The 23,351-nt window shown below is 40.4% G+C and overlaps 1 protein-coding gene across 1 annotated transcript; it reads left to right on the top strand.

Annotated features, from left to right (window-relative positions):
* The first annotated feature begins 61 nt into the window (after positions 1 to 61).
* On the top strand, positions 62 to 23,351 carry LOC124284789 (zinc finger protein 271-like). The gene is made up of 2 exons (XM_046720900.1): positions 62 to 204; positions 20,697 to 23,351. The coding sequence occupies exon 2, from the start codon at positions 20,989 to 20,991 to the stop codon at positions 22,261 to 22,263; it is 1,275 nt and encodes a 424-aa protein (XP_046576856.1). The 5' UTR covers positions 62 to 204; positions 20,697 to 20,988; the 3' UTR covers positions 22,264 to 23,351.

Below are 23,351 nucleotides of genomic sequence, written 5' to 3' on the forward strand. Positions count from 1 at the left end.
CCACCTTGCGATATGCGAGACGGCGCCCAGCTTAAAGTTTTGCTTGAGTGGGAATGTTGCCGCACGATTATAAATGACTGAATAACCAACGAGCACAACAGTAAATTGGGTTTTACTATAGTTTATCCCAGTTCTTCGTCGCTTCAGCCGTACACAAAGTCGACGCGCGAATGCGAGTGCTGCAACAGATTACATACTTCCAAGGTAGTGTGTTTCGCTTGTTAGTGATCGTAGCTTTTTCGTCTCGAGGCAATGCTCGATGGAGTCCACAAGGCTGAACCAGTGGATATTATATGATCAATTAAATGTAATAAGTCTTTTTCAGACATTGTTTAAGGGGCAAAGCGGACTTACGGGCGAGCCCGCGAAGCTACATTTTGAAGTTACCAGCCCTGATGTCTGGCTGTGTTTCTAGCTTATTACATATCATATAATCGGATGAGTTTTAACATGTTTCTTTAATTTAATCTGAACATACTGAAAGATAATCCAACTTCTAAAAATACCCCATATATTGTTATTATGATGTTGTTATTTTGAGCTTACATACATACCAAGTGTGTTTCTGTATCATTTCATATCATATATTAGGAATAAAAATGTATTTGGCGAGCTTAATACATAATTTTTATTCCTAATGTATGGTATTAATTATACGGAAACACACACTCTTTATCATATAATGTCATTCTTAAAATTACTCTTAAAAAAGAAGCAAATCGTACGTGAATTTATATGAAGAGAATCGAGCATTCGCATAAGAATATATTCAGCGGTACACCAAGGTGAATTAAGTTCGTTCATGACGGCGGCATATGGTTGTCACTAAAGTACTGTCGGAAATAGGAAAAACTGTTTTTTAGGCTGTTAGTCTGTATCCCTAAAAACACAACTGCAAGTGGCATATGTCGAAATAACCCACATCGGCCTAACTGGGTGTTTAGTGGGATGTGTAATAGGATATCTAGAAATGCATGTTTACTCGTAAAATCAGGCAAAACTTAGAAAAAATACAAATAGCTGCTGAAAACAATAGATCATAGATGGTAATTAGGTCCCTCAGCCAGGTATGACGGACCGTCGACTCACCTGGCATGAAATGCATGTGCTGCCTACAGGCACAAGGGGTCATCTCAAAGATATTTTATGCTTTTTACATGTGTATTGAATATGTCTCATCTATTGATTATCATCTTACGCGTCTTTCATAACATTTATGTTGAGATATGTAAAACAATATGATACCCATAGAAAAGCTTAAATCAACTATCGTATTAAATGTCTCAAAATATATAGGTGGCAAGACAACCCCAAGATCGACAGGACTGGATATTATTTGTTAATTGTTAAGACATGCCGTTTACTTCCCCCAGTTTAATTTCCCTAAAGGATTATCTTATCTTAGCTGATCCCCCAGTACGACCCACACCACCGTCTGTGACACTCATCCTGGTTTTGCTTTTGAGACGACCCCTCCTACCTGTTTCTTTTTATAGTGATAGTGAGGCTCCATGGTAGCTACATCCTTGATAGTTTCAGTATTAAAGTTAGTATATTTATCCCCCTGGCATGTAATGCGGGGGGATATAGTCGTCGCCTCGTCCATCTGTCCGCCCGTCCGTCCGTAATCATTTTGTTTCCGGAGCATAACTCAAAGACCGTTCGATATTTTTCAACAAAAATTGGTAGATATGTCAAACATAACCTAAGGTGGTGCCTTTTGCTATTTACAGATTTTTATTTTTCTCGGTTTCCATGGAAACGTTTTGGACTTAGTCTTAAAGAGGGGTGGGCTTCGTTTCCGGAGCATAACTCAAAAACTGCTCAATATTTTTCAACAAGACTTGGTAGATATATCAAACAGAACCTTAAGTGGTGCTTTTTGCTACTTGGCAGAATTTTGGCATATTTGTTTTTCCCGGTTTCCATGGAAATGATTCAGACTTAGTCCCAAAAGGGGTAGGTGGGCTTCGTTTCCAGAGCATAACTCAAAAACCATTCAATATTTTTCAACAAAACTTGGTAGATATATCAAACAGATCCTAAAGTTGTGCCTTTTGCTATTTGCAGATTTTTGTCATTTTTATTTTTCCCGGTTTCCATGGAAACGATTCGGACTTTGTCCCAAAAGTGAGGGGTGGGCTTCGTTTCCGGAGCATAACTCAAGAACCGTTCAATATTTATCAACAAAACTTGGTAGATATATCAAGCAGAACCTTAAGTGGTGCCTTTTGCTATTTGCAGATTTTTGTCATTTTTATTTTTCTTGTTTCCATGGAAACATTTTGGACTTAGTCTCAAAAAGTAAGGATTGCTTTCGTTTCCGGAGCACAACTCAAAAACCATATAATATTTTTCAACAAAACTTAGTAGATATATCAAACAGATCCTAAAGTTGTGCCTTTTGCTATTTGCAGATTTTTGGCATTTTTATTTTTCCCGGTTTCCATGACTTAGAAGGGGTGGGCTTGTTTCTGGAGCACAACTCGAAAATAAATATCTTTCAGACTTGGCAGATAGTGAGGCAGAAAAGCCTTTTGCTATTTGCAGATATTTGTGATTTATTATTTTCTCGGTTTCCATGGAAATGATTCGGACTTAGTGTCAAAAGGAAGGGGTGGTTTTCGTTTCCGGAGCACAACGCGAAAACTTCTTAATATCTTTCAGCAATACTTGGCAGATATGTGAGTCAGATCTTGAAGTGGTCCCTTTTGCTATTTGCATATTTTTGTCATTTATTTTTTTCATGATTTCCATGGAAACGATTTGCACTTAGTCTAAAATCAAGCTGGACTTTAAGTAACTGTCAGATGATTTGTTCTTTCAAAGATGTGGGGGCCGGGGGGATATGTCATCTTCTGATGACTCTTGTTTTCGTTTGGTGAAGTCCTTTTGGTTGTTGGCCAGAATGGTGATGTCAGTCCAGTTTATGTGGTGATTAGGGTTCAATTGGATGTGATCAGAGATGGCTGATTTGCTGTCGTACTTGGTGACCGAGGTCCGGTGTTCTTTCACACGGGTGTTGATAGGCCGGGAGGTTTCGCCTTTGTAACTCTGTCCACAATCACATTTTATTTTGTAAATCACACGTTTCGGGCTTTTGTTGTCGAAAGTTGGATGTTTTCTTCCGTTAGCATGAAGCAGGTTGTTGAGGCTGGAGGATGATGAGAAGGTGGTATCGATGCCTGCTTGTTGTTTTAGGAGTCGGCTGATTTGGTGTGATTGTTTACCAATGTCAAAATAGAGATCTTGATGGAGGCTGAATCAGGCTTGGGTCTATCGGCGGGAGGTGACAGCAAATCAGCCATCTCTGATCACATCCAATCGAACCCTAATCACCACATAAACTGGACTGTGTGAGAATGCACAGTCCTGAGCTGGTCCCCAAAACCAGACTGAGTCAGTTTTCAAAAGATCTGTTAATGGCTTTGCAGTAGAGGACAGGTCTGGCAAGAACTTTCCGAGGTAGTTGATCATACCCAGAAGTTCTGCGACATCTTTTGGTGATGCTAATTTCTTCACTGCTTCTATCTTGCTGGGGTCAGCGCATATCCCATCCTTAGTGATCTTGTGACCAAAGTATATGATCTCTGTTTGGTTGAACCTACATTTCTTTCTGTTTAGCTTGAGGCCAGTCAGTTTTTAACACCTTATCCAGTCTCTCATCATGTTCTCGTTTGTCCATTATAGCGTCAGTCCCATCATGCCCTGCCAGGAGTTGAGACATTTTCCTTTGGAAAATCTCAGGGACAGAAGTGATCCCGAATGGTACGCGTTTAAAAGCAGTAGCTCAAAACGGTGTCATAAATGTGGTCAGTTCTAACTATCCTTGTGAAGTGGTATTTGATAAAACCCACTTGATGCATCCAGGGTGGAAAACACTGTTGCTCCCGACAACTTTAGGGGCTATGTCGTCAAGGTTTGGCATCATATATCTCTCACGCCTCACAGCCTCATTTAACCATTTCTGGTCGACACAAATCCTGATTTTTCCTGATTTCTTCTGTACTGGTACCATGGGAGTGCACCATTCAGTTGGTTCTGTTACCTCCTCAGTTATTCCTGCATCCTTCATCCGGATTAATTCTTCCTTCACTTCTATCATCAAGGGGAATGGTACACGACGAGCTGTCGAGATACTGAAAGGTTGTGCGTCTGGTCTCAGTTTGATCCTAACTGCTTCACAGTCCAAATACATCAGACTTGATTTTATTGATATGTGGCTCCACAAGTCCCATTTTCGTTGAAACAGCTCGACTCAACAGATTGTTGAGGCCATTGGTCACACACACATTGAAGTTGTAGTCCTTTCCATGATATTTCACTTTTGTTGGAAATTGTCCAATACAGTCAATTGAGTGACTATGTCCCGACAGTTCCTATCTGGAGGCTGTAGCTTAGCTTCTTTAGCCCTTAAAAAAAGCTTGTGGTTCCGATTTCCCGACCGACCCTAAATATTCCCGCTGAGCCTAACAATCTTACTCACCACATAATAAATTAAATTTATTTTCTGACACATGAATAATGTAAAAATATTTTGCAAAAAAAACACACCCTACCTACCTACCCTAGTTCTGAAATGTAGGAAATCGGAACCACAACATTTATTTATTTGGGACTTATACATCTTCTAATACGTGGCTCTTGATATAACAGTAACGTCTGCTCCTGTATCTATTTTGAACACCACAGGTGTATATTGCACATAAAGTGTCACAAGCCATGCTTGACTGTCATTTTCACAATCAACTGATATGATGAAGAATTCTGGTGTGTTTACAGCGTTCACACTATTCACTTGTCTTCTCCCTGATAGGCGACACATAACAGCAAAATGTCCCATCTTCCTACAGTTAAGACACATTTTACCACTTGCCGGACATTTCCCCCTATGGGATTGACCACATCTGGAACACCATTGTTGTTCTTGTGTAGCATGCTGTGTTTGACCTCTACTTGCTTGATACCTCTCCTAGGCTGACCTGTGTTACTTCTGAAATGACCCCTTTTCTTTCCTCCACCTGAATTAAAAGTTTTCCTGCTCCTAAGCTCTTCAATGTCTTTAACATCCTGGTTTCTAACTTGAGATTTGACTAACTCTGTCTCTCTAGCCAATTGTTTAGCCTCTTCTAAAGTCAGTCCGGATTGTAACTGCATGTTCTCAGACACTTGCTTGTCAGAAATTCCAATCACTAAACGATCTCTAATTGCTTCATCTTTCGAAAGTCCAAAATCACAGGTCTCTGCTAATTCATACAAATGTCTAATAAATGTCCCAACACCCTCCCCAGGCTTCTGTATGCGTTGATGAAATCTAGCACGCTCGTGAATGACATTGCATTTTGGCACAAAATGTTCATCAAACTTCTCCAAGACTTTGTTATATTTTCCAGCATCACCCTCTTGAAATGTGAAGGAGTTAAATATGTGCTCAGCTTCCTTACCCATGGCATAGGTAAAACTGTTTATTTGAACATCCACTGTTTCCTTGTTGAGTTTAGTGGCAGTGCGATGCCGCGCGAATATCTGTCGCCATGCTGGCCACTCGCCTGGCTGAGCGAAGTCGAAGTTCTCTGGAGGGTTAAACTTGGCCATAATTGTGTACTTGTTTACTTCTGACACCATGTGATAACATGAGAGGCTTCCAATTCATTCCGTTTAATCGTCATAGTTCCCTTTTGGCAGGTACACACTGACCAGGACAATCTACGGACTCATAACATGGCGGGCGTAAAACACGTGCTCAGGGAGCCTTCATTGCATGCAATATTTTACGAGATCAGGGAGTGGCTTATTATTTAGGTTATATCATGACAAACGGTTCAATACCTAGTTTCTGTTACCACCACCCCACATCTGGATGGTGTCAATCAATTTGCTTCTCACTATCCTGAAGAAAGGGGACTATCTCATTTCCCTTGAACTGCAAGACGCCTACCTTCACATGCAATACATCCAAGCCATCTTCGGTTCACTTTCGAGGGCGTCATTACCAATGAAGGGTCCTGCCTTTTGGCATTTCTACAGCCCTGTGGCTTTTTACTCAGATAACCAAACCGATAACAACCTACCTGCATTGTCGAGACATGACATTCGAGAGCTATATCGAAGACTGTGTTCAAGCCCAGCAAGAGCCAGTTGTCCTTCATCTCCACAGAACTATGAGAAATCGGAGTTAAAACCAACCCTGAGATTACAATTTGTCTGGCCGGTATTTGACAAGGACGGGTGGTACAAGATTCAGTGTACCATACCACTAGCGCTGGTCCAACCTAGAACTCTTCTCCAGTGGCAGGACTTACTGACCAGTCCAGGAAGTTTAGGCCTTCTGCCTGGGTCCTTTCAGTCGTCCTTCGTCACTTGATATCTAGTGACTACGAACTGTTACCAGACAAGAATTTTGAACAGATAACGTTTAAAACTTTCTTCCCAGTAGCGGTGGCTACTGCGGCTCGTATTTCAGAGTTAGATGCACTTGATGTTAAGCTTGACGTACGCTTTTGCTGGGCTCACACCCCCAGCCCCTTCCAATTCACATGAGACCCAGGTATTAGCCTCAACGATGGCCATACATAGCAATTGCTCCCTCACATCCATCATGGAGGTTTGTTTCTGGCATTCAGACACGGTCTTCTCTTCACATTATTTGAGGGACTTGCAGACATCCAAGGTATGCATCAGTTTGGACTACTCATTTTGCCTCAGCAGTTGTCGTCGGCCCATCAAAGCAGATGAGGGCAGTTGCACTTTCATTCGACAGCTTTTATGTATATTGGGGTAATTATTGAAGGGGGAACAACTATTGCAACAGAGATAATCTATTGCAACATACTATTGCGATAGCAATAGTCTATTGTGACCAACTATTGCAATACTATTGCAATAGTTTTTTTCTCATTGAGAAAATGCATTGTCTCATTTGAATTTCCCAAATGAATGTATAGTTTATATAAAATAAAAGCAAGTTGAAGTAGTTTCAGTGTCTTCTAATAACTGACAGGAAACCTAACACCCTGATCAAGTAAACAGTTGAAACATAAACTCAATGGAGCTGCAAATGTGCTCCCAAGCAATAAATAAATACAAAACAACATAAATATTTGTCAACGGAAGTCAATTATTAAACTATCGATAGTCACACATACTAACAATGCATCGATAGTTCTGTTTCTAAAATTCATTAATTGCTATCGTAGACTCAGCAATTGTAATCCATTGATAGGTTGATGCATCGTTACAGCCCTAATGTATATAGTGAATAAAGTTCTAATTTGTTCTGGGATTAGAACTCTTCACTCAGTTTTAATGGAGAGACAGTCAAATTCCGATGAGTCAAATCGCTGGGGACCAAGTAATAAATTTGACTTATCGATGTATTCGAGACATAGGTATGTCTATGAGGGAAGAAAAAAAAGATGATCCAGTCCTAATTCCTCCACCTGAGCATTTGTTTATATAATGAGTTTACCCAATACACAAATAAACCAGACATCATCAAGGCAGACTTGCTGTGACAGTATGAAGTCGGCAGAGATTTGACTTTCTTAAGACAACGTGGCTTAGCAGATTTCCCTATCACTAATAGGGGCACCTTATCAGTTCCAGTCTGATTAGCACCGACAGTGACTTCCGTAAAATCACTAATCTGCCTTTTGAACTCACCTGTCAATGGCGGAGAGGTGTGAGCCGCGCTGGTCTGTTAATTGGATCAGTTAGTTACACCCATCAACTTCTCATTGACTGACTTCGGCTTATGTATACAAGATTGGTTGTTTGAATGTCATAGGACCAAATTTCCTTCTCGAGTCATCGTGTGTATTTATGAGACGAATTCGTGTAACCGGTAATCAAATGATGACAACTATAACAGGGAATGGTGGGGACCGACAGGTACTTTGAGTTATGCATAATATTCGAGACACCGGCATTTGACTCATCAGGATTTGACTGTATTGGAATTTGTTCCTATGCAGATTTGCAGACTGTTAGTTTGTCGAATTTGCGATGTTGAAGTGTTTGACAATCTCGCTTACTGACCTACACGATGGAGCAATTATGTCAGTGTAGTGAGTTTTTCCCAATTTCTCTGGATTTTATTGCATTCTGGCTCCTAAGTACGCTAGCACACTGTTTTGACCTAACTTTGGTGAGTAGTGGAAGTCATCTAGTGTTGTTTTTGTACTGAACATTAAACTTGTGAGCTTTCTGATTCAGTTTCTTCCTCCCCTCTATGTATTGGGGTTTGGAAGGCTGCCGAAGCAGGGACTGGCCCGATTATTAGTCAAAAGACTTTAATTACAGGGGTACTCTGATAATCGTGGCAAGGCGAAATTTGCTTGCCGAGTTGCGTCCCTTTGCTTATGTGAGGGTTGCGGTCGAACATCACATCGCTTGGGAGCACCCTCTCCTTGGGAATGGTTGTGCCTAGTAAGCTAAGGGGTTTAGGAGAATCCATCACAAGCATAGGTGCTGTGCTTGTCATAACTGGCCTCCCTTGTGCATTGCTATCTACGATTCTCTTTAGCCTATACAGTGTATATTCTCAGTGCTTTTTTTACTTAGGGTAATCTGCGACCCACCTTCCAACCGTTGGATAAGTGCTAATCGTGAAGTATATGAATATAGAATTTATAGTTAAAATTTCCAATTTTAAACTAATCCCACGTCTTCAGTTCGACCTGCTTAGTGGAAACAAACTGCAAATAAAATCCTAAGCCTCTCTTGTCCATTTGCCCAAGCACTCCATTGTGCCCCCTTATAAGGGCGTCTGGGATAACTCCTGGGAAGCATGCAGCACACACCACTGCCTGCCCACATGACCAGCTCTCCCTAGTCATCTATATAACCTTATCATCTATAAGTTGCGAAAGAATAGTGATGATGATCTGTTTTGTGAAATGAGCAGTGTGGATTGCTTGGCTAGTATTCTTCAGTGAAATATTTGTTATGCAGACTGACTGACTGAGTTTGGTTTTACGCCGCTTTGAGCAATATTCCAGCAACATCACGGCGGGGGACACCAGAAATGGGCTTCACACATTGTACCCATGTGGGGATTCGAACCCGGGTCTTCGGCGTGATGAGCCAACGCTTTAACCACTAGGCTACCCCACCGCCCCTGTTATGCAGATCAGGAGCATATTCACCAGGGAAGGTTTGTGAAAATATATGGGCTATCCAACTTATCTCCATTGCAAATTATCAACCATAGGAATGTTCAATGATAATTGGTAGAATAATGTCTAAAATTTGGTTCAGTTATTAAACACAATACAAATGTGTCCCAGCATCTTGTAGACCAGCTACTAATATAAGCTACTTCAGCAGATGGTTGCTGGTGTCAAAAATGCTAGACTTACAAAATCAACAGTCCAACTTTTAAGAGATTAGTTTCTGTATTATAAGTCATGTTCCCTTAACCAAAGTAGGAAAACACCTTTAAGATAAACAATAATGGAGTCTTAAGATTTCCTTCTTGCTGCTGATAGTAGATCATATATCTACGTGTGAGCAGAATGAGAATACAATAGTACTATTTTTAGGAGTTTTTTTACTCTATTATTACACCTATTCCCTCATCCAAAAGTTGGATAACACCTTTAACTCTGCAATTTAAGGACCATTCAACTTACCATTTAGTTACTGATGGTAAATTATATGCTGCTAAGCTCCCATTGGAAATATGGTGATGTCAGTGTGCAAAATAGCCACTGGCCCGCTAGCCTGTGGCTAGTAAAAATCCAGTCTGACCAGTAAATCTCCACGGTCAATGGCTGGACTGGCTAGTGAATTTTCATGGGGCATTTTATAAAAATATGCCACTCTCTCCGACTTGTTAACACACTTTCAAATCATGCAGGATTATGGCCTGATAAAAATGTTCATCATATTAGCACCTTAATGATGAATCCTCTGTCAAATTCGGACATTCAAATTTCGGACAAGTGACTTATTGTGTGGGCTAGTAACTTTCAAGCATAGCAAGCCTGACTGGCTAGCAAAATTTAGAAACTATTTCGTACATTGAGTGATGTCATTCTTTCCTGACTCCATCAGGAATATTATATTAATGTCATAACATAGCGTGTATACAACCTCTCCTGCCTTTCATTCTGTGTGGTTTAGTTGTCCCCCACTGCACGTTTAGCGTGAAGCGGGGGATAGAGTATTAGGCTTCGTCCGTCCCTACGTACGAATTGGAATATCTTAAGAACCGTTGACTAGATTCTTTTCATATTTGGTACCTAGCTTCATCACAGTATGCTAAAGGTCCCTGTCAGGTTTGGTGACCTTGACCTTCATTTCAAGGTCACAAGGGAACTTTAACATTTACCCTTTTCAGCGAGATATCTCAAGAACCAATCACTGGACTTTCTTCATATTTGACGCCAAGCTTCATCTAGGGAAGGTGCAGGTTGACTGGTAATACTTTTTGTTGACATTTAACTTCATCTTAAACTTCAATCTTCACTTTCATTACTTTTTAAGTTTGATTTAATAATTTGTGGCGAGGGGATTATGTCACCTTAGTGACAATGCTTGTTATATTTCCGATATACCCTTCCTGACTTTCATTCTGTGTGGTGCTTTTAGTAGAGATTACTTATGGATGTGGAAAGGATTTGGTCGCTTCTATTTATATATTGCCATTTATTCTCTGTGATGGAAGTTATATATCCGATACACACCCTCTGCTCCTTTCAGTTAGAATGATATTGTATAACATAGCCGATATACACACCCCAGTATTTTGTTCTCAACATCTAATGGAATTTGTTTGGCTTCAACTTTGAGCTGTACCCAAAGCAGCTGAACTATGCAACTCATTAAAACTGGGCCACGAATACCTAAATTCAGAAAATTGTTCACAGTTACAAACCTAATTACGACAAGAATCAGAATTATTTAAGAAACACAAATAAGTGTTTGTGGAAGGCAATAGTGCAGTGGTTAAGGTGTCTGCCTATCACGCTGAAGGCCCAGGTTCAATCCCCGGTTGAGGCACCTAGGTTCAGGTCCCGAGGTGGATACTTAGATCCACATTGTGTCAGTTTCACCCAGCTGTAATATGGGTACCCATGAGGTAGTGGTGTTCCAACGATCGATTATAATCGAAAATTGTTTGGTTACCCTTTTCCAACGCGACAATCGATTGCAAAATTTCATAATCGATTGTCGCTAATAATTTTTACGAAAACTGTAATGAATACCCAACTCAGACCACAAGACAACTGGCAGTTACAGATGATTATAACTTCGGTCCGCATTATTCACAAAATTCACAATCATATTGCGTCTACTTACGCCTTGAAATGAAGTGAAGTTGACTGAAAATGGATACACAGTGTATATATTTTGTTTCGCTTAATGTCATATTTATTGTAGCTGTCGATCACAACAAACTGGCATGCACACTCCGGCGCAGCGATGACTTGCATGTTTACCTCATTCCATGAGCGTACAACTGCTGCTTACCTTGTTCATGACGGACGTATCTAAATACATAATAACCCAGCTGCAGAATATAAAATAAACAAAAAGGAACAAAAAGTCTAAATAAATAATGATCTGCCAGTAATGTGTTAAGATAAATAACGAAGTTTTGGTGAAATCATAATTGTTGTTAGCTTCGCGCCAAACAAAATGGCGGCTGCCGACCGGGTTGATGTCGATGAAATATTCAACTACGCTTGCGGGAAAGGCAGATCCAACGTTTGGAAGTGTTTCGGATGTTGGAAGAAATGTCAGGGGTCCCCAACGAAGGAAAAACTTGACATGTCAAAGGCGATTTGTCATATTTGTCGAAAGGAATACGCAAACAAAGGTATCTACTCATAATTTCGTGATACTATCAAGTGAATGGTCTAATAGAGAATTATTTGAAATAGAAGGTAAAGATGACTTTAAGATGTTATGAATGCGTTGTTTACTGTATCATCATATTATATGAATCCGTCCATACTCATAAGTCTATTACTATCAGTACGAAATTTGAAACTACAGAATACATACAAACAAATTGAAACGTTATTGAAAATGAATGACATGTAGGCCTTGTGACATGAATTATCGTAAATCAGGTTAAAACTTGAGTACCCTTTTACTTTGCTATGTCAGAGTCACTTTTGGATATATATCTACTTGCAAACATAAAATATATGAAATAAATCCTGAAAGTTGATTTCATAAATGATAAGAGATTATTTATTTGTCGAAATCAAGAACATAATTGATATTTGTCTTGTACTTAGTCCACGAAAATATATGTTTGTGTCTATATATTTCGAATTTCAATGAATTTTCTTCCAATTTCGTAGAATTTCTAGTGAAACGTATTGGCGTAGTTTAGGCTAAAATTTGTAGCCACTAGTATGATAAAATTGTTGAGGTTGGCATCTCTGGCATTGATGGTAAATAAATAATAAACCATAAAAAGAACAAATTCTTTTTCTTTTCTTTTGTTCAAATTCAACCATCTGTCTCTGAACTGAACTTACTTACCTTTAGGAGTCTGAGACAATACCAAACACATGGTCTTGTGTAACATATGTTTTATTCAGAGGTTATTCTTGTCATTTCATTTAACCGATTATTAACCGATGATTGATCGGTTAAGCCAATCCGATTGTAACCGATGATCGATTATGAAATCACAACCGATTCCCAACACTACCGTGAGGATGTGCTGTCAATGTGAGTGATTAGTTCATTGCGCGTAACAGGCAGCATGGCTGTATGATCCCTAGGGAGTTGAAGAAATATCATATAGTATGGCGGTGTCCTATGACCAGGGATAGTAATGTCCGTAGCGCCGTGAGCAGGTAATGTGCCTGGATATGATGCCATGAAGCGAACTATTAATGTTTGAACTATTTCAATTAATGTTGACAATTATATGATATTATTAAGTGATGTAGATTACATTATGTTTGCACCTTAATATAGCACAATTAGTGAAAATGAAACCTCGTACAACATAAGATTCTTTTTCATAGAGATCCTCATTGAGATACATCTAAGCATTAAAATGTCCATTTTAAATTCCTACAACAGTAGGGGCAGGCTCTTCCCTGGCACCTGGGTTTCAACCAGGGACAGGGCAACTTGGGTCTCTTGTCCCTGATCGACCTTCTGAGCCCTTCATGCTCGACGTCTGTGGTGCATTCTGAGACCTCTCTCGGTTATGAGAGTCCGGATGCGGAGGAGCGCAATGAGGTGGATGAAGAGGATGAGGGGAGAGACGGGTCAGAGGCGGAGGTCACGTACTCCTTCAGGTCGTCCCTTAGGCCAGTCCGTGAGCGCATTGCGGAAGTGTTGCCTCAGGTTTCTGTTCCTGTGCCAGAGCCTGCCCCCAAGGAGTATAGTCTTCCGGGTGAGGCTTTTGCGCCCATCTGAGTGACTGAGGTGAGGCTACGCATTCTGCCGTCAGTGGTGAGCGAGGTAGTTAATACCCTTCTGACTGGTTCACATTCATGCTTTGATCCACCTGAGATAGGCAAACATTACCAATTAGGGGAGGAGGCACTAATCGAGCCACCAATGTTGCATGAGTGTGTGTACGCCTGAGTTACCCTCGGTTGGGCCACCTCTTCATTCCTGGCTTTGGCCAGGCAGGGCCGGCGGCTGCCACCCTTTCTGGCCAACACTCCCATACTCAAGTCTGCATACCGCTCCTTTGAGTAGGTTTACCGGTGTGCAGCACAGCAACTTCATGTGACAGTCCACTCTGTCTACCTGTCAGCCTTGCAGGGTTCAGACCCATTCTGAATGTCAGAGGGCTGAACGAATTAATAGAGGTACCATCTTTCAAGATAAATACACTGCGTTCAGTGATCTCATCCATCGAGACAGGGGGCTGGCTTACGTCAAGCGATCTCAAAGACACATACCTCCATGTTCCAATGCACCCTGACTTAAGACGTACCTTCAGTTCTCCTTCGACAGGCATTGCTACCAGTTTCGTGTGCTCCCCTAGGGTTCCCCCTAGACATATATATTTGGGGGTCAGGTTGACTCTCCAAAATTTGGGGGGGGGGGGAGTCAAAATCAAAATTTGGGGGCACATGATTTACAAAGATGTCCCTGTCTCTGTGCAAATGAGACAGAACTTTATGTAAATGAATGATCCTCCTAAGTGACGTGGATTTATGTTTAGAAATGTATGTCAGCTTCGCGTAAGCGACGTGTGTACTTTCAAATCAGTTTGAAATCAGAAATCAATTTAGTTACATTTATTTCCTATAGCATTGAACTTTTTGGTTTTGATTAGTAATTTTATTGCATCATATATGCAGGTTTTCCGTGTCAAGGGGAACCCTGCTCCCCTTCGGCATCACCATGGCGCCAAGGGTGATCACCAAACTTATGTTAATCCCAGCTCAGCTAGCCAGGTCACAGGGCAGGTGTTGTTACCCATATCTGGACGACTGGCTGCTAAGGGCGTTAGGCCACCAGTTGAGCAGAGATTCCACACATCGCGTGATGGAGATTCTTGTGAAACGGGGCTGGATTATCAACCTCAAGAAATCAGAACTCGTTCCGACGCAGGATCTGGTGTTCATGGTGACAAGATACAACACGGAGCAGGCAATTGTCTCCTCCACAGTGTATGTGGTTTGGCATGCACGTCTGAGTATGAGACCTATACAGCAGGTGTTAGCTCAGCTGTGGCCCCACTCGGAGAGCTGCGAATCGCTACTCCAGACGCGCAAGTGGCTAATTCCTCACTTGCAGTGGTGGACGGAAGTCGGAAACTTATCCAGGGGAATCCCTCTGGACACCCCGACACCATGCTTCTCGATTCAAATGGATGCCTCCTGGGCGGCCATTCAGTCTCAGGAAGTCAGCCTGCACATCAATGTGCTAGAATTGAGAGCAGTCAAGAGCTTTGTGGAGTTTTCCAGACTGTAAACTGTTAGGCAGTAGCGGGGCTTGACTGAGCCACATGATGACAACAGATGGGACAGAGGTTAACACGAGGGCCAATAGATATGCCTGTCACTTATACCATTATCTGATGGTTGTATGATGTGACTTCTAATTATCCCCCGCCGCACGTTTAGCGCAAAGCGGGGGATATAGTATAAGGCTCCGTACGTATGTACGTACGTACGAATTGGAATATCTTAAGAACCATTCACTAGATTCTTTTCATAATTGGTCGATATGGCTGAAATATTGCCGATGTGACGTTAAATAATAACTCACTCACTCACTCATAATTGGTACCTAGGTTCATCACAGTATAAGAAAGGTCCAAGTCAGGTTTGGTGACCTTGACCTTAATTTCAAGGTCACAAGGGGACTTTAACGTTTTACCTGCATGTTAAGCTATCTCAAGAACCGTTCACTGGATTTTCTTCAATACAAAGCTTTATCTAGGAAGGCGCAGGGCCCAGTCGATTTTGGTGACCTTCACATAATTTTCAAGGTCATGGTGACACTTTGATGATTTCAGCATGTAAACCTGCATGTTAAGCTATCTCAAGAACCGTTCACTGGATTTTCTTCATATTCAATACAAAGCTTTATCTAGGGAAGGCGCAGGGCCCAGTCGATTTTGGTGACCTTCACATAATTTTCAAGGTCATGGCGACACTTTGATGATTTCAGCATGTAAACCTGCATGTTAAGCTATCTCAAGAACCGTTCACTGGATTTTCTTCATATATGAAACCAAGCTTTATCTAGGGAAGGCGCAGGGCCCAGTCAATTTTGGTGCCCTTCACTTAATTTTCAAGGTCACAGAGACCCTTTGAAGATTTGAGCATGTTAACCTGAATTGTCAGCAAGATATTTCAAAAACAGTTCACTGGATCTTCTTCAAAGACTTTCAAGACTTCCCTTAAATAATTTTCAAAAAGCAATTTCTTTAGTACTATTTTTGCATATTTCATACCCTATGACATTCATGTCAAAGTCAGTCTTGAAAATATGTGTGTGTTTGAACACCTTAAGAGCAAGACATCAAGAGAGGTTGACTGGTCATGTTTTTGTTGACATTTAACTTAAACTTTCATTACTTTATAAGTTTGATTTGATAATTTGCGGCAGGGGATTATGTCACCTTAGTGACAATGCTTGTTGATTATGATCCCAGCACTGGTCTCCCTGGGGCTCCTTTTCAATTTAAATGGGTTTGTTTGTTACTATCAAAGTTATATATATTCAGAGACTAAGCGTTAGTCTAATTCCACTGCTGTTTCGTCATTCCACATTCCTGTTGAAGGTGCACTCTTGGGGCTTGTCAATCGTTTTCGATTGGCTGTCTGGTCCACTTTTTTTACAACTGGAAGGCAGCTTTTCTCTGGCTGTGACTTCTGGCAGGCAGGTAGGCGATGTTCATACAATGTCCACTGATCCCACGGTAACTGTTTTTCATAAAGACAGGGCTAGTATTCGTCCTAAGAGAGATAACACCTTTCATGTAACAGCGTCTATTGAGCTACCAGCTTTCATTCAGCCTTCCCTGCCAGGTACCTCTCTATGACGTGCTCACGTCTTAGATGTCCGTAAGACCCTTAAGGCTTATATCAAACGAACAAAGGATATCCGTAAGGATGTTTTGTTGTTACGGCAGGGGCAAGGCTGGTCTTCCGGCAAACAAGCAGACCATTTCTAGGTGGCTTGTCTCTGCCATTTGTATGGGCTATACTCACAAAGGTCGTATCCCACCTTAAGGTCTTAAAAGCTCATTTGGTTATGACAGTTGCCACGTCTAAAGCATACGCTGTGTCCCTGCCCATTGAGGAGATCTGCTCTGCGGCTCTTTGGAGCCGACCCAGTACGTTCATCCATCACTACCAACTTGACAGACACTCCAGCGAGTGTGCTCAGTTCGGTCAGTCAGTTCTCACCAGTGGGCAGGGTTCCACCTCTCTAGCCGTTTGAGCTTTCGAGGTTTTCAATTTTCTGCCTTTTGTCCCCGCCACAGCGCGGAACGGGGGACAAGGTATTCAGCAGCGTCTCGATTCTTGTGTGATAATGTGATATCTCATGAACTGTTGTACCTAATGTCTTCAAATTTGGTGACAGCCTTCATTGGGGGATTACGCAGACACCAGTCGATTTGGGTGACCTTGACCTTATTTTCAAGGTCACCACAACACTTTAATCACTTTTTTGTGTAAACGTGATATCTCATAAAACATTGCACCCAATGTCTTCAGGTATGTTGACAGCCTACATTGGGTGATTATGCAGACACCAGTCATTTCAGGCATCTTGTATGTGACCAAGAAATAAAAAGTAGTAAATATGTTATAAATATTTATTTCTTCTTTAGCGGTGGGGGACATTGCCATATTAGTGGCAAACACTTGTTTACTTGGTGTTGGGTTTTAGTTAAACTTGCCTACCTTCTATCCCTGGTGTTGGGTTTTATGGTGGTGTTTTCTTATCTCAAAAGCTTGCATTATTGTCCCCCGCCGCAACGCGGAATGGGGGACTATGTATTCAATGGCGTCCGTCCGTACGTACGTCCCGATTCTTGTTAACGCGATATCTCATGAACTGTTGTACCCAATGTCTTCCAATTTGGTGACAGCCTACATTGGGAGATTACGCAGACACCAGTCGATTTAGGTGACCTTGACCTTATTTTCAAGGTCACCACGACACTTTGACCACTTTTCAAACTCTTGTTAATGCGATATTTCATGAAATGTTGTACCCAATGTCTTCAAATTTGGTGACCGCCTACATTGGGTGATTACGCAGACACCAGTCGATTTGGGTGACCTTGACCTTATTTTCAAGGTCACCACGACACTTTGACCACTTTTCAAACTCTTGTTAGCACGATATCTCATGAACTGTTGTACCCAATGTCTTCAAATTTGGTGACAGCCTACATTGGGTGATTACGCAGACACCAGTCGATTTGGGTGACCTTGACCTTATTTTCAAGGTCACCACGACACTGACCACTTTTCAAATTGTCGTTAACATGATATCTCCTGCACTGTTGTACCCAGTGTCTTCAAATTTGGTGACAGCCTACATTGGGTGATTACGCAGACACCAGTTAATTTAGGTGACCTTGACATTATTTTCAAGGTCACCACGGCATTTTGAACACTTTTCAAACTCTTCTTAACACGGCATCTCATGGACTGTTTTACCAAATGTCTTTAAATTTGGTGACAGCATACATTGGGGGATTACACAGACACCAGTTGATTTGGGGTGACCTTGACCTTATCTTCAAGGTCACCACAACACTTTTCACACTTTTAACTCTTGTTAACGCGATATCTCATGGACTGTTGTACCCAATGTCTTCAAATTTGGTGACAGTGTACATTGGGGTATTACACAGACACCAGTTTATTTGGGTGACCTTGACCTTATCTTCAAGGCCACCACGATACTTTGACCGTTAAAGGCGATAGTGGTGTAACGATTCATCGATAGTATCGATGTTTGCATCGTCAACTACGCGATACGAGTGCATCGATACAAAACACATTTAGGCAATATATCAGGATATTTATATCGCAAGGGTCCACGATACATCGATGTATCACCACAAGAGACGATATATCCCGATACAACTTCAATACTAGTTAAAGTTGTAAGGAGTATTGCATTAGGAATAGGAAGGGAGTCTCTTTGAAATTCTTCTGAATTTTAAAAACAAATTGAACCTTTTAGGAATTTGTTTGTGTCTGTTATCTTTGTTACATGGACAAAGGAGTTGGTGTATAAGTGAAAGAGTGTGAACATGTTTCAAACTCTGTGAACTGTAGAATACTTGTCTTTAGTAATTGAAATATGTTTTAGTTGTTTGACAAATAACACCATTTATTAACATACACGAACGACGTCTTAGCTTTGTTAAGAAAGAGAACAAAGAGAAGATAAAATTTAGAAAGCATACTTAAGAGTTTTTTTCAGTGATTCTGAATTCTGATATAAATTACATTCAATTGTTTGTGAAATCATCGGTGCAGAAACACACTTTCCCAAAGGAAGCTTGGGTTTCAAACTTATATATGTTAGATCAAAGTATACTGAATATGTTTGACTGTACTTTAAAAGCATTAAATGCTGAAACTTTATTAAATGAACAGCTTTTTAAGTGTGTGTGAATGTAACACAAGATCTACTGTATAAGAAATAAAGATTTTAAAGATAAAGTCATTTTATCTATCATATATGTTCTGCTATTAGAAATTGTAAAGTATCGGGATACGTATCGTATCGCCACCATTGTATCGTGATGATAATCGTCTCGCAGGTTCCTTGCCAATACTTTCATGATATATCGGCTCGCCTAAGTAAACTGGTATCGGGATATATCGTCTCGCCACTTAGACCACGATACACAGCTCTAAAAGGCGATATCTCATAAAAAATTGCACCCAATGTTTTCAAGTATGTTGACAGTCTACATTGGGTGATTATGCAGACACCAGTCATTTCAGGCATCTTGTATGTGACCCAAAAATTAAAAAGTAGTAAATATAGATATTCCATTCTTTAGCGGCTGGGGACATTGCCACATCAGTGGCAAACACTTGTTATGTACTGCACTCAAACAATTTTCCTTGGAAACCTTTGCTTATATGGGCAAATTCTTCTTGGGTTTATTGTCAGTTTCCCCTTAGCTCCGCTTCCTTTAAATTGAAGGGAGGGGGAGATATTTTGGCAGAATACATTTACGACTTTCTCGCTTGTAAACTGGTACGTTCGACCCCCTACCCTGGTAAGATAAGTGAGATTTCTTACTCTGTTTATAATTCGGGAATTCCTTTTGTTATCAGGTCCGTTTTACTAGCCATAATGCCACTCCCAAGACTCAGTGTTTAGGAGTCTGTCTTATGCTGATATGTCTGTCTTATGCTGATATGTATGGAGGATCTTTATGAAAAAGAATCGAACAAACCTGTAGAGGTTGCAGATTCTTTGAATAAGAGTCCTCCTTGGGATACGGCCATCCGCCTCCCCACATTCTGTCTGATTATGTTCAGCATGGGAAGTGAGGTACGAGGTTATGGCCTAGAGTTACCCGCTCTTGTCTGTGTGGGGTCCATGAGGCCCTGTAGGGGTGGTCGAACAAGACAAAAACCTAGTTTTTATTTTGTAAATGCTTTGTTCAGAGTAGGAATTAAAAATGGACATGTTAATGCTGATATGTACCCCAAGGAGGACTCTATTAAAACAAATCAGCAACCTCTACAAGTTTGTTTGAGTTTTGCTTGAATGGGTATTACTGCATGATGTAAACAAGTGAATAACTGACGAGTAAAAAAATAATTAGTAACCCTTATGGTGCTTCCAAATTATGGTGGAGGATGAAATGTGAGTTACATAATCCCAAAGGAACATGGAAATATGTGTTTCCTAACAAAAAACATAAACTGAATCATATTTCGCGCATAGATCGCCGGGAGTTTTAGAGTAAACGGGGAGCAGTACCGAAGTCTGTCTTCCACATGCACTAAGCTGTTGTGTTTGGAGCTGAATACAATTCATTGTGAGACTATAGAACGGATAATTATACATCCCACCATTGGCATTTTCCATACTAATTATTGAAAATCACTCCGCTAAGTTGTATATAGTGTGTTGTGTGTGTGAAGACATTTTTACAGTATCATGTTTGTTATCATGCTACTTGTCATACCATGATATTGTGTATGGTCCCTACCCTAGTTGTTATAAGAGTGTGACAACATTTCTTATGTTTTCAGTAAACAACGTAACTTCAACAGGTTAATGATGGGACGCTGAAAGCAATCCACAGAATCCTTTCTCTGTCACCGAAACAAATGAAATCTGTTAAAGGGTTTGCTGGAAACAGGAGGTCTCAAGAAAGAATATTTAATATCACCTTGGCAACAGATGATCTCGAAATAGGTGATCTCATGAGAGAACCCATTAGTGCAACCCTTGAAACAGGTGATCTCATGAAAGAACCCTTTACTGGAATCCTAGAAATAGGTGATCTTATGAAAGAACCCATTACTGGAAACTGGTGATCTCATGAAAGAATCCATGATTGGAACCCTGGAAATCTTGAAAAACATTCACACACACATGAAGATTCACAGTGAAATCAAACCTCATCAGTGCATTGTGTGTGAGAAAACATTTAAACGTTCAAGTATCCTTCAGAAACACGTGCAAATTCACACAGGAATGAAGCCCTTTGAATGTGTTGAATGTGGGAATAAATTTGCACGTTCAAGTGACCTTCAGAGACGCATGAAAATTCACAGTGGAATCAAGCCTTATAAATGTGTTGAATGTAGGAGAAAGTTTGCACATTCAAGTGGCCTTCAGAGACATATAAGAATTCACACAGGAATCAAGCCAACAGAATCAAGTCATCTGCAGACACACATGAAGATTCAAAGTGAAATCAAGCTTCATCAGTGCATTGTGTGTGAGAAAACATTTACACAGTCAAGTGACCTTCAGAGACACATGAGAATTCACAGTGGAATCAAGCCTTTTGAATGTGTTAAATGTAGGAGAAAATTTACGCGTTCAAGTGACCTTCAAAGACACATGAGAATTCATAGTGAAATCAAGCCTTATGAATGTGTTGAATGTAGGAGAAAATTTACGCGTTCAAGTGACCTTCAAAGACACATGAGAATTCATAGTGAAATCAAGCCTTATGAATGTGTTGAATGTGGGAATAAATTTGCACGTTCAAGTGACCTTCAAAGACACATGAGAATTCACAGTGGAATCAAGCCTTATGAATGTGTTGAATGTAGGAGAAAGTTTACATGTTCAAGTGACCTTCAAAGACACATGAGAATTCACAGTGGAATCAAGCCGTATGAATGTGTTGAATGTAGAAGAAAATTTACACATTCAAGTGGCCTTCAGAGACATATTATAATTCACACAGGAATCAAGCCAACAGAATCAAGTCATCTGCAGACACACATGAAGATTCAAAGTGAAATCAAGCCTCATCAGTGCATTGTGTGTGAGAACATATTTACACAGTCAAGTGACCTTCGGAGACACATGAGAATTCACACAGGAATGAAACCTTTTGAATGTGTTGAATGTGGGAATAAATTTGCACGTTCAAGTGACCTTCAAAGACACATGAGAATTCACAGTGGAATATGTGTTGAATGTGTTGAATGTGGGAGAAAATTTACACGTTCAAGTGACCTTCAGAGACACATGAGAATTCACAGTGGAATCAAGCCTTATGAATGTGTTGAATGTGGGAATGAATATGCAAGGTCAAGTGACCTTAAGAGACACATGAAAATTCACAGTGGAATCTAGCCTTATGAATGTGTTAAATGTAGGAGAAAATTTACACGTTCAGGTGACTTTCAAAGACACATGAGAATTCACACAGGAATTAAGCCTTATGAATGTGTTGAATGTGGGAGAAAATTTACACATTCAAGTGGCCTTCAGAGACACATGAGAATTCACAGTGGAATCAAGCCTTATGAATGTGTTGAATGTGGGAATGAATATGCAAGGTCAAGTGACCTTCAGAGACACATGAAAATTCACAGTGGAATCTAGCCTTATGAATGTGTTAAATGTGGGAGAAAATTTACACGTTCAGGTGACTTTCAAAGACACATGAGAATTCACACAGGAATTAAGCCTTATGAATGTGTTGAATGTGGGAGAAAATTTACACATTCAAGTGGCCTTCAGAGACACATGAGAATTCACACAGGAATGAAGCCTCATGCATGTGTTGTATATGAGAAAAAGATCAAGAATCAAGTCATCTGCAGTCACACCTGAAGATTCACTTTGAAATCAAACCTCATCAGTGCATTGTGTGTGAGAAAACATTTACATGTTCAAGTGACCTTCAGAAACACCTGCAAATTCACACAGGAATGAGGCTTTATGAATGTGTTGTATGTGAGAATAAATTTACATGTAGAAGTGATTTTCAGAGACAGGAATCAAGCCTTATGAATGTGTTCAATGTGGGAGAAGATTTACACGTTCAAGTGACCTTTAGAAACACATGAGAATTCACAGAAATCAACCCTTTTAAATGTGTTGATTGTGGGGATAAATTTACGCAATCAGATTCTCTTAACACACGCATGTTGAAGTTTTAACCACTAGGCTACCCGAACTGCCCCAGGATTCTTTGTGGAATCAACTGATTGAGTACATTGAAATCTCATCAGTGTAGTGTGTAAACGGTAAATCAGCCAATATGTTATTGTTTTGTCATTTAATTAATCCATTTTCTGATGCATAGAGATGGGATGTGTGCTATTTTTAAAATGCCAAATTTGTTCAAGCATTTACCATGATTTGCACGTGAATTTACAGTAAAACATGTCAATGACATTCTGTATATTTCAGTGATTAAACCAGACTGAAGTTGT

The sequence above is a fragment of the Haliotis rubra genome, unplaced genomic scaffold (genome assembly GCF_003918875.1).
Source record: "Haliotis rubra isolate DU_JTF1 unplaced genomic scaffold, ASM391887v1 Scf344, whole genome shotgun sequence".
NCBI lineage: Eukaryota > Metazoa > Mollusca > Gastropoda > Lepetellida > Haliotidae > Haliotis > Haliotis rubra.

Bases quoted from the DNA above. Each gene is read 5' to 3' on its own strand.
- LOC124284789 (XM_046720900.1), top strand. From the start codon at position 20,989: ATGAAAGAATCCATGATTGGAACCCTGGAAATCTTGAAAAACATTCAC.